General features: G+C 39.0%; 1 protein-coding gene across 5 annotated transcripts in view; it reads left to right on the top strand.

The window, feature by feature from the left end:
* nbr1b (NBR1 autophagy cargo receptor b) overlaps nucleotides 1-4401 on the top strand; it is a 34476-nt gene extending 30075 nt beyond the window's left edge. For all 5 annotated transcript variants that reach the window (XM_053339316.1, XM_053339314.1, XM_053339317.1 and 2 more), the window contains exons 19-23: nucleotides 438-689; nucleotides 1385-1476; nucleotides 1571-1649; nucleotides 2616-2709; nucleotides 3806-4401. In XM_053339316.1, coding sequence (XP_053195291.1) covers nucleotides 438-689; nucleotides 1385-1476; nucleotides 1571-1649; nucleotides 2616-2709; nucleotides 3806-3979 — 691 coding nt within the window. In that variant the 3' untranslated portion in view covers nucleotides 3980-4401. The remainder of the gene's footprint in view (nucleotides 1-437; nucleotides 690-1384; nucleotides 1477-1570; nucleotides 1650-2615; nucleotides 2710-3805) is intronic.
* Nucleotides 4402-12466: the final 8065 nt, after the last annotated feature.

The raw sequence follows: 12466 nt of genomic DNA, 5'->3' as shown, positions 1-12466 counted from the left end.
AGGCGATGGTGTACTTGCTGCTGTATGTGGCTTTCTGTCACACACAAAGCAACAAAATTGAGCCGTATGTCTGTAACACTGTTGCCGGTATTTAAAAATTCTTGTGTGGGACGGCTCATGACTCTTCCAGTGACAACTCTTCTGACCAATCAGTGGCCGGCCGTCTGTTGACGTCACATTTAGTATCAGCTCAACTTGCTTGGAACTTCAGCAGAGCAGGTACTAAAAAAGTACCAGGTACTATCCCTAGTGGAAACGCAAAAAACAACGAGTTGAGCCGAGTCGAGTCGTGCTGGAACTGTGTAGTGGAAAAGCGCCATTATGGGCTCGACATCAACAACACCTATTCATATACTTTCTCAGAATTATTTCAGAAATTGAATACACTGTAGGTTTTTTAGCCCCACCGTAATTCACCTTTCTTTGTCCCGTTGCAGCTCTGCTTTGTCCCAGCCTGGCGACATCCCTGCCAAGACCCCCACAGACCCTGACAACCCATCTTCTGAGCAGCTGGGCAGCACCACCTCTGATGGGGAGCTAGGCGAAGCGGATGAAGGCGGTGCAGCCGCAGAGACGGGCATGTCAGGTGCCAGCAGTGCCAATGACATGCTGTGTACCTCTCAGACGCTGGATGACGAGCCACTGACACCTGAGGTGGTGGCACCGCCTAAAGCCATCGTCACACCAAGGTCTGTATGAAGGATACAAACACAAAGCTAATATCAGAGACATGCATTAAATGGTAAATTGTATCATATGTTCAAGTTTTACTTTGCTTTGACAATTTGAATGTACTGTTCTTATTCTCTAATTATTTCCAGTTGCATTGAAGCAGGTTTCCTTTTCTTTTTATCATTGTGAAGCTTCTGTCAATGAAATCCAACATTTCCTGCTCAGATGTGTCTCATAAAAAATAATCTCTCCCAATCCTGGTTGGCTTTTAATGTGAAATATTTGCACGAAGGGTTATTTAACAGAGAAAGGAAAAGAAAAGAAAAAGTAAAAGCAGATGGAAATAGTGGAATTGATGTTGTTTCACTGACAGAATTACTGATGTAGAAATAGTGTACCATGTGGAATATTAACCAGTAATTTCAAACCCCTCTCTTAAAGTAGTGTTAAAGTAGTATTGATTGATTGTTTTGGGCAGTTGGGGGAAGCATGGTAAGCTGGAAAACACACTGTCGTGTAAAGTTTAATCTGTGCTTTTTAACTGAAAACAACTGATGATCATTAATGGGTTGTAAAAACCAAAAGAATGCACTGATAGATGCTTAGCTGTGGGGAATGGCTATTCATAGTAGGCTATTAGTTTTTAGGGGTCTGGTGTTTGTTATATTGGTTGTAAATACTTGAAAAATATCTTTCTCTTCACGTTGTACAGTCCAGAGAGCAGCGGAGAAACAGACGTTGATGCTGCTGCTGCTGCTGCAGGAGGAGAAGCTGAAGACTCTGAACTGTACCAAACTGAGGATGGTAAGCACATTACTGTATCACCACCTTTTAGGAAAGAACAAGGCTGCAGCCACACTTGCAGCATGATGCTATTCAGTGTATTATTGTCTCACAGCCTCTGGTCCTGAAGAAACCCGGACAGATGCTGCTGAAGCTACTGAAGACACAGAGGAAGAAAACCCTGAAGACCCCAGGTCTCACACACACTCACACTTAAGGGATAAGTTCACAATTTTTCAAGTGTGTCTTCAGACATCAGTTAGGTGTCCATATGAACAGTCAAAGAGGTTTTCCTCTCTGTAATCATTCCTCCTGTTCATAAAGACTATTAAAATATCTCAATGGAAGTGATGGAGGACTAAATCCACAGTGTGTCCACACACTCATTTAAAAGTAGCTGATCAGCTTCTATGAGTCTTCAGCAGTGTGAGTTAGTCTTATCAAGTAGTATCTGACACATTTACAGTCTTTTTAGCATCACCTGTTGAGCTGTGGTGGAAATATAGTAACAAAAAGAAGATGAAGGAGGAATGATTACAGCAAGAAAAAACAGTTTCAATGTTCATGAATGTTTTTGGCTGTTGTTTTAAGATGGACTTGAAAAACTGCAAACTCGTCCTTTACTATAGCATGTGTGCTTTAGTGTGTAGACATAAATGTTAGTTCAGTCACTAAAGGGATACAGACTTCTTGTAGAATAGCTTATATAAATGTGGATGGTGTCACACACTAACAGGCTATTACAGCTTCATCTATGTTGGACTTTCCACTGTCTCCACTGTCAAGATGGCTTACTATTGTCAACAACTCTAAGGTCATCAGGATGTAAAACTAATTGTACAGAATTACTTCCTCCCAGTGAGAGAAAATTTCATTATAATAACTTGATTTTCAAAGTTTAAAATACTATTGTGACCAGGCCTCAACACAATATAAGAGAAAACTAACTACTGCGTGAAAAATCTCCTGAAGTCCTATTACCTGTCACAAGTGAAACACTTTAAACCTGAGGAACAAAGTTTGTCTGTGTCATTCAACTTTAAAAAAATGTAATACATCCTTATTGTTTCCATGGAAATGCTGAGATAGGAAATGTTGTCAAGGCTTTCAAACTGTAAATGTCCCATTTTGGATGTAAGCTCCTTATTGTCTCTCTTTAGGCATCCAGGCATCACCAGCGGTCTGGTGAAGGGAGCTCTGTCAGTAGCTGCTTCTGCCTACAAAGCCCTGTTTACTGGACAAGGACCCACACAGGTCAGCAGTCCTACCTCATATCACACGTGTAAACTTGAAAGTTGTCATGTAGGCTGTTGCTGGAGTCGAGACTGTGGCTGTAACTGGGAAGGTATCAAGAATAGTACAGTATTTGATCAGATTCCTGGGTAAGGTGTACATTAAGGTATCAGACACATCAACCCTTTTCACAGCCGGCATTCTGTCTTGTGAAAGCAGGAAAAGCACAGCTGTAAATTATAGTATTCACAATTAGGGCTGGGCAATATACTGAAATTATATCGATATCGTGATATGAGACAAGATATCGTCTTAGATTGTGGACATCTTAATAACGCGATATGTCATCAGAGTTGTCTTTTCCTGGTTTTAAATGCTGCATTACAGTAAAATATGTAATTTTCTGAACTTACCAGAACTGTTTACCCACTTTTTCATTATATCCACATTGCTGATGATTATTTATCAAAGATTTCATAGTGTAAATATTTTGTGAAAGCATTAAAAGTCATCTCATATTGTTGTAATATCGATATCGAGGTATTTGGTCTAAAATATTGTGATATTTGATTTTATCCATATCGCCCAGTCCTATTCACAATAGCTTCATTCCATTGCGCCCGTAAAGCGTGTCCGTCATCAGGTTTCCATCCAAAGCTAATTTTTCAGGTGGTTCGTGTACAGTAGATCATTTCACTAAAATATTCAGTAATGTTTTATTTTACAGAGCCTTTATTTCCAAAGAAATTCTTGAACATTCTCTGGAATTAATTGTAATTTGGTAATTACTTGGAATAAAAAGTAGAGTTTATAAGCAGGGGTTAAAAGCAGAATCACTAAATTACATTGATTCTTCATCTAAATTAGTTCTTCGTATAGTATACGGGAGTGTACGAACTGAACTTTTATCCTTTTATTACACTTTTGCTTTTGTATTTTTGGTTTAGGAGAAGGTAAAAAAAAAACTTCAACATGTAGAGGAATCAGTTTTCTAAGTTGTGATTGGACAGTTGCTTTTCTGGGAGGGGCTTAGCAAAGGGTTAGTTATCAACATTGTCAGTTGATGTATTGCTGGGACACGGGTAGGATGGACTGATCAGGTGTTGTTGTTGTGCAGCCACCAGTGGACGCGTCGACCCAGGACACCATGATGGCCGTGCTGGTAGAGATGGGTTTCGGGGACCGTCCGCTCAACCAGCGGCTGCTGAAGAAACATAACTACAACCTGCTGGATGTGGTCAACGAGCTCGTTCAGATGACCGACAATGATTGGTACTCCACACGCTACTGACCAGAGAGAGAGGACATGGAGGAAGAAGAACAAAAAAAGGAGAGAGAAGGAGGTGAAAGAAAAAATTGATCGATGAAGACAGAAGAGGAAGAGGCGAGACTGGAAGAGAGCATTTGATTTCTGCTCATCTACCTTTTTAACCTTCCTCCTTCTGCCCATCTCTGCTCTGATTGGTCCAATTGGATGGAGATCAATCTACTCTATGACCATATAAGGAGACATTCCAGCAAACTCTTTGGGATACTGTACTAGACCATTAAATACCCACTGTCTGTAATATTACATTCAGCATAGGCCTTGATAGTGGCAGGTCAACTACTTTGCAAAGGAAGTTAAGAGAGATGAAGAATGTGACTCTCAAAGGAGCTATGTGTAGCATTCGCTAAAAGACCACATATCCCATGAGCCTTGCTGCAGCCTACAAATGGTAATAGTAGTCATTTGTTAGTGTTGAAATGCTACACACAGCACCTTCCTGCTTTAACCTTTTACCTGGGACGGTGATCAAATAGGAAATGTTCACATCCACACTGAGAACAGTTGTGAGGAGATCCACATCACAAGTCACTTTTGTATCTAACCATTTTAGGCAGAGCATGTGTTACACATGCGAGTCAGTCACAGTGTATATTTTTGCCACACAGCAAACAGCTCAGAGCTCTGGTATACTTGCTTTTAACAATATCTTTGTGTGAGCATGATGGCTTCCCCTCATATCTGGCGTTTTTCCTAAATTTGTGCAAATCCTCAAAAGTGTACATCCAATTCAGTCCATAAACAGGATGTGATTGAAGGTCCGAACAAATGAAAGCAACAATGATGAAATGCTTTCAAGGGAAATTTATAAAGCTTGTTGCTCAATAACTATCTCAAATGTTTCCATGTTAAGTTATTACAATGTAGGAGTGTTGTCCATGTCTACCAGGCATGATTTGGCCTGCTGCAATTATTATTTTCCTCATCAATTAATCTGTTGATTATTATCTGGATTATTTGACTAGGTGATTTGGTCTATAAATTATCAGGAAATGATGAAAAATGTCCAAGGTTATATCCTCCAATGTGTTTTGTCCCGACCAACAGTCCACAAACCAAAGATATTCAGTTTACTGTCATGGTAGACTGAAGAAAGCAGGAAAGATACACATTTAAGAAGCTGGAATCAGATAATTTGAATGTTCTTTTCTTAAGATTATGACTCAAAACAACTATGAGAATATCTGGTGATTAATGTAATAGTAATCGATGAATCGACTAATTGTTGCAGCTCCCAGTCACAACAGACAGCAGCAAAGTAAGTTTATCCTGGTGATAGATACCTATTGATGTACAAATACAGTTGTTTTCTCCATTGTATCCCATTATCATCCACTCTTACTCAAACAAAGTAAGTAAAGCGAGTATATGAGTGTCACATGCTCTTGCCTACACATTGATGTTGGTAAAAGCAGGTATATGGTGGGCCTTCGATCTTGGTACAAAGTGATTGTCTGTGCCCCTTTAGGTTTAAGTATCTTTGACTTTGGCTGCAAGTTTGATTTGTTTTTCTGTTTGTATCCATATCACTGGAACGTATTTCTAAGGATTCCACACATCTTTCACTGTACTGTACGAATAACCTGCTGAAGACAAGTAGATGACTACTGAAAGCAGAACCACATTCCCCTGTCGCTTTGGACTTGGAAATAGCATTTCCTGTACCACGTTTGTGTCTATAGGTTCAAGCATCTTTCTTAAACCAGTTTGTTGAACACGTTAGCTGGATCTCGCAACAGGGATCCTTAGTGTTCTCCGAACCTCCTGTTTAGATTCAAGGTCTCGGAAAGCTTTAAATGAACTAGTTCAAAAGACAGACACTGTTAGATTATCTGACAAACACTTTGAGGCCTGAGGTTCCAAGTGAAAGCTTTCCATTCCAACGTTTCTTTTCTTTTTACATATGACAAAGATCTTTATAAATCAACCTAAGAGACCAAGGCTGCTTTACATTGAGTTAGATGGTCTACGTTCAATGACGTTGATGCAATCATTTGACATTTTCGGAAACACCCTTGTTGCTTTCTTGCTGAGCGTTCCATGAAAAGATTAGTATCACTCCCACTGGCTTGGAGAGTGTCAATCTTTGCACCCAACTCTTGGCAGGAGGCAAATAAACGTGTCTTCCCCCTTAATGTCGAATGGTTGCTTTAGCCAACACGCAGAATTCAGATGTGTCCTCGTGACTTGCATCTCTTCAAGCAAAGCTCATATTTCTATCATCTTGCATTCGTGTTATCTGTTTGTGCTTCTTCAAAGGTGGTCAGATGTAGGGGCTGGTACAGTCCTAAAGGATGCACAGACTTTCCTTTGAGCACATGAAGAGTTTGTATAGTAACAGGAAGATCATTCCACACTTAAACTGGAATCTAACAATGTGTAACAATGTGAAATGTGTATTTTTTTCCCCCTTCACAAGCGTATGAATATACAGAACCTCCTAGTTGGAAGCAATGACTATCAGTTGACTTCATTAGTTATGGTTAAGATTTAAGATTATTTAAGGTGTTTTATCTTCGAATGCTTGAAGGCTGTTTGGAAATGTAAAATAATAGAGCTGTGGATGTTCATGTATTTTTTAGACTTATTGTGTGGTGGTTGAATTTGCTCTGCTGTATGTTGCGTTTGTGTTTTCCTTTTGTAAGAAAAGATTAATTGAAGATTGTTTTTTATTTTGCACATGAGAGGGCTATACGGGGTTGGAGTTTTAGAAATAATTTTAAGAAAATCGCACTTGTTGTAGGATTAAGATAAACCATGTGCAGAAGAATACATTTATTAACAATGGTCAAAAATAACATCAGCACAGAAACACTACTGTAATTCTGTTTTGTTTTTATTTATTTGTTTTTATTTTTGGCAAAGCTGCAAAGTCAAATAAAATCACTGTCATCAGCAAACAAAAGACATCAACCCTGCACTAGGGTAAATTGGGGTTAGGGTTAGGGTTGGCATTTTTTCTACTGACCAAATAGCTTTTTTTGGAGCTTCTTCATAGATTGGAACTTGTTCAGGTGTAATCACATACATAAGGGTGTGGTCATGTGATAACAGGTGGTCTTGTGTGTGGATAATAACACCTGTCTTGAACACCGAGGTCTTGAGAAACCTAAGAAAAGCTGTGAGACAGAATATTAGTCCTCTTGTCAACATCACTTTCTGTTTATTAGAATAATCTCTTTTACCTTCGTTCAAAGGTTTGTAGACTGTTCCCTATTCCCATAAGTTTAATAGCTCAGCAGCCACAATACTAGCACATAACACATAATGATAGTTTGAGTACTCTAAATATGGTATACACTTATGACTTAATACAGTCAGTTCAAGAGGCTTTGGTTGTACAAGGCATGGTTCATAACTGCTGAACTGAGCTTTTAATCATTTTTGGACAACAATAGAGCTGTGTAGCGACGCAGAATAAGATATATATCAGGTTTTGGATACACACACTACACAGATAGTAGATCCAATCATTCTTGGTTTGGGTCTGCACATGAGATTTGTTGACAGAAGAAAAAATGTCACCACCCTTGTTTTTTTGTTGGAAAATGTAAAAACACCATAATGTGGGTTATACGCTGGACTATTTGTTGAGTCTTGTCTTCATTGTGAGGATACTAGGCAACCATCTCCATGAAGCTACAGCCTCAGCCAAACCACTCTTAAGCTAAAATAAGCTAACCTAAGCTGGCTGTAGCTTCATAACTACCATACAGACATCAGATTGATATAAATCTCCTCAATGTCTCAACCTTTCCTTCAGGAGGTTAGACATCAGAGGCCTGTACTACGAAGCTGGATTTTCTCTTATCGAGGTAACTTCAGGGTTAACCCTGGGTTTTCCGTACTACGAAGCTGGTTCACTTCTTACCGAGGTAAATCACCATGGTAACTTATGCTGAACGGCTAACCTGCTCCGGAGCAGGTTATGTTCTGGATAAGAGATCAATGAGTACAAAGGCACCACCTCCTGACCAATCAGCTCTCTTAGAAAATGACCTGCCCATTCTTAAAAGATCCTGTCAACTTTGGTGCGGATCGTGAGAGGAGCGCTTAGGAGAGAAAGAGTTTTTAGTGATAGATGCAATTTTTTAGTTGGCCAAAATATATATTTAAAAAATAATCATTGAGGCACGTGGGGGATATTATTCTGTAGGTTTGACATCCTGAGATCAAAGGGTCAGGGAGCATAATAACAGTATTTATTTATTGTAATTGTAAAAAATTGACGAAAAGATATATTTGTAATATAAGCCTTGTGGCACATGAGGGATATTAGTCTTTTATACAGTTGGTTTGAAATCATTCACTCAAATGGTTGAAGGTTAATAGGTTTGTATTTTGGATGTTGAATATTAAACTAACTTAATGTGTCTATGAAAGGAAGGGCACTGAGGAAGTGCTCTGCCCCAAACATCTGTGCCGTGATAAAGTGGCATTGTGTGATCAGAGTGCTGTCCGTTTATATTGTCTGATAAATTAATATTGTATGATCTCATGAATTTACTCATTAACAGAGTCGGCAATTTTCTGCCAGCATTCCTTCCTGGTTTTTGCTGCTGCATCAACAGTGTTGCTTTTGGCCTGGATGATGTGTTTGAATTCTTCATATTTATGAAGAATAATTGTCTGCTCCTCCATGGTAAAGTAGTCTGCTCTGCAGGGTTTCTGCATGTTTGTGATTGGTCAGACGCTGCAAACACCTCCCCTTTATGTGAACGCGCAGTGATCCAGATTGGAAAACCCTGGGTTGATTTACCGAGTTGATAACCAGTTTCGTAGTACCGCTTATCCTAGACTGCGAATGTCTGGATAAATCAACCCAGGTAACGGAGAGATATCCTGGATAGGTTAATCCAGCTTCGTAGTACAGGCCTCGGATGTTAGCTTTGACAATTGAGTGATTTCCAGCTTTGCAGCTCAGCCAAAAAAAACCCCAAAACAATTAAAAACCAACATAACTTGATATTTGTTGGAGATTTTAATGGGACTTTTTCCGCACAGCAGTGTTCATTCTACAAAAACCAAAGTTCTGACTGAAAGTATACACAACAGTGTGTAGCTGTCACCAACAATACAACGGTACAGTTTTATACAAAGACATCGCTGTTGACATTGGATAGCCAAGTTTACCTACTGTGTAATATGATGAGGAGCTGTTAATGTAGTGCTGCCAGCAAAATGATGAGTAAAAATCAATGGTATTTATAAAGGAAATGGGAAATGTGTCAATGAAACATACAGTGTTTATGGTTTTTTTTTTATAATCAAGGTGTCCCCTCCATGTTGTGTTTCAGTATCACTGTCACTATGAATACAGTATATAAGGGGAACCACAGTTTACCTGAACTTCACATCATGTTTGCCAGGGTTTCTAACCCATTTAGCATCACATTGACTCGTCTAAATCTTGCCACAGTCCTATTAAAATACAACTGTTGATGATCTCCTGTAGGTATTCAGTGAAGCCCTGCTGCCCATGTCTAATCCCAACGCCTACCTGGTCAAATGAATCCTGGATAAATGTGCACTTGATGAAGGTGAATCTCTGACATTCTCAGACTGTACTGTATTGTCTTTTTTTTTTTTGCTTTAACTAAATTTATACGTGTTCCACGATGGACGGTCAGGTGAAATATTTTCATATTGAGATATATGAAAAGTGAAGTGTTTTAAGCTAGAAGAGAAAAGCTGGATGGTTTGAGCTTTTTTTCTGTGTTGCACTTTATGACATGGTTATGATGTACAATTCAGTCTGTCTCCAAATAAAGTCATTACACTACATGACGGAGTTCTGGTGTATATTACAAAAGGATGAACACAGCATCACTGACATCTGTACTGTGCATGACTCAAGAAATGTGGTTTGCTTACAGTATGTGGATAGCATCTATATCAGGGGGGTCAAACACATTTTCTTTCTTGGGCCACATACAGCCAAATTTGATCTCATGTGGGCCGGACCATTAAAAAGATTGAGGGAAGAAGGGAAGGAAAAGAAGACAGGAAGGAAGGGAAAAAAGAAAGAAAGAAAGAAAGGAAGGGAGTACAGAAGGAAGGAAGGAAGGAAAAAAGACAGGAAGGAAAGATGGAAAGAAGGAAAAAAAGACAGGAAGGAAAGTGGGCCGGATTGGACCCCGCGGCGCTCAGGTTCTGGCCTACGGACCGCATGGTTGACACCCCTGATCTATATGATTTAGAGTACTTTTGGTATTGGGCTGTTTGGGTAGGTTTGGGTCCCTGTAGCTGGATTTAAGTTTGATGTGAGGAGTTAATGTAGTACAGGAGTCTGGATAAGTAGTCTGTAGTTATATTGAGCATCTGATTTCCCCTTTTGTTCCCTGTACCACCATAGCAACATCTAACATCACACCACAGTTACATCTATAACTGTAACTGTTATAAAATAATGTCACCCACGTTTACATGTATTCATTCATAGAGAGCAGTGATCACAGTGAGTAAAGGGTTAAAAGTAAAGATGAGCTAGATAACTGAAAAGCCTTTTTGTAAATTGTCTTAACAGTCTTTAGAATGAGAACAACAACAGCCAATTAGTTTCTTTTGCAATCCCTATGTATTTCCTCTTCATAGCCCCAAAATGTAGTTTCATATTTAAGGAGGCCCACATCAATGAAAGCATAGGGTTAGGGATTCACCATAACCCCATTAAAGACAGGTTCATTATTTATCAAGTCTGTCTTAAAACAATAATCAGGAAGCCAAATGAACATTGAAACGTTTTCTTGCTGTAATTATTCCTCCTGTTCATGCTGGCAGCTGTGTTTTCAACATTCAACATGTTCAATAATGTTTTTTTTCAATGTAATACAGATGAAGAGGCTCACTGAGTATGGATATACACAGGCAGGGTCTCGTTTATTGTGCTGCTACACCATTAATAGCATTGCTTAGAACTGCTGCCTTATCTCACCGCCTGTCTGAGGCTGAAGTTCACTCAACACTAAATAAATAAATAAACTAAGAAAATGCTGAATAACTGCTGCGGTAAGCTTCCACAAATAGACAATGTAATACCGGAAGTAAGGTGGTTTTGTCTTCAAAATAAGAGCAGAATGAAAGCGTGTGATCACAAGGATAGGTTCAAAGAGTTTTATTTTACTCAAGAAGGTTCAAGATTCAAAGAAGGAAGTCAATAAGAAGCCGGCTGAAAACGACTTATCTTCTTTTAAACTAAAAAGTTCAAAAGGGAAATATTTGTATATTTGTATTGCTGCCACGCCAGAAAAAGAAAAAAGCATCAGTTTCACATTATAACGTGATAAGTTATAATATAATAATGTGATAAGTTTCACGTTAACATGTGAGATTCCACTATCCCGTCATAACGTGAAACTTGTGTCGTTATAACATGAAATGTATCACGTTATAATATGACATATATCACGTTATAAGGTGAAACTGATATTAGAATGAGGAAACAGATATTAAATGTTGCTCATTTACACGATTTGATGAAGTTGTATTTCATGTTTGAGTTGAGACATGATGAGATCCTGCTGACTGAGCACAGTGGATCATACTGTGATCAATATGTTTACACTGAGAGGGTTTAAATGCATAATGGGGCTGTGTGCGGAGGGTCAGACTCATTCATCCAGCATACAGAAGGATGAATGAGTCAGACCCTCTTATGGTAATTCATTCATTGATCTGATGTGAGGAGCCACCACAGTCCACCAACACTAACGCGCATATTAATGAGCACACAGCTTGTGATGTGACTTCAGGATGCACACAGACAGATCTCTCTCCGTAGCCTTCATGGTAGGATGAAATAACCGCAGCATGTTTTAACCATAGATAGATCCTCACTTCTCACAGCTGAAGGAAAATAATCCCATCAGATAGAAGACATGATGTGTGACTCTATTCACACATCAGCAGAGGACCGTTTCATGACGCTGTGCTATAGAGAAAGTGTAGGAATAATCTACTGACCAAATAGCTTTTTTGGAGCTTCTTCATAGATTGGAACTTGTTCAGGTGTAATCACATACATAAGGGTGTGGTCATGTGATAACAGGTGGTCTTGTGTGTGGATAATAACACCTGTCTTGAACACCGAGGTCTTAAGAAACCTAAGAAAAGCTGTGCGACAGAATATTAGTCCTCTGTCAACATTACTTTCTGCTTATTAGAATAATCTCTTTTACCTTCGTTCAAAGGTTTGTAGACTGTTCCCTATTCCCATAAGTTTAATAGCTCAGCAGCCACAATGATACATATGATAGTTTGAGTACTCTAAATATGACATACACTTATGACTTAATACAGTCAGTTCAAGAGGCTTTGGTTGTACAAGCCATGGTTCATAACTGCTGAATTGAGTTTTTAATCATTTTTGGACAACAATAGAGCTTTGTAGCGATGCAGAATAAGATATAGTTTTTACAGGTTTTGGATACACACACTACACTGATAGTAGAT

This window comes from Scomber japonicus, chromosome 18, assembly GCF_027409825.1.
Source record: "Scomber japonicus isolate fScoJap1 chromosome 18, fScoJap1.pri, whole genome shotgun sequence".
Classification (NCBI taxonomy): domain Eukaryota; kingdom Metazoa; phylum Chordata; class Actinopteri; order Scombriformes; family Scombridae; genus Scomber; species Scomber japonicus.
Note: the sequence above shows the minus strand (reverse complement) of the source record. Positions and strands in the feature narration are given on the sequence as shown.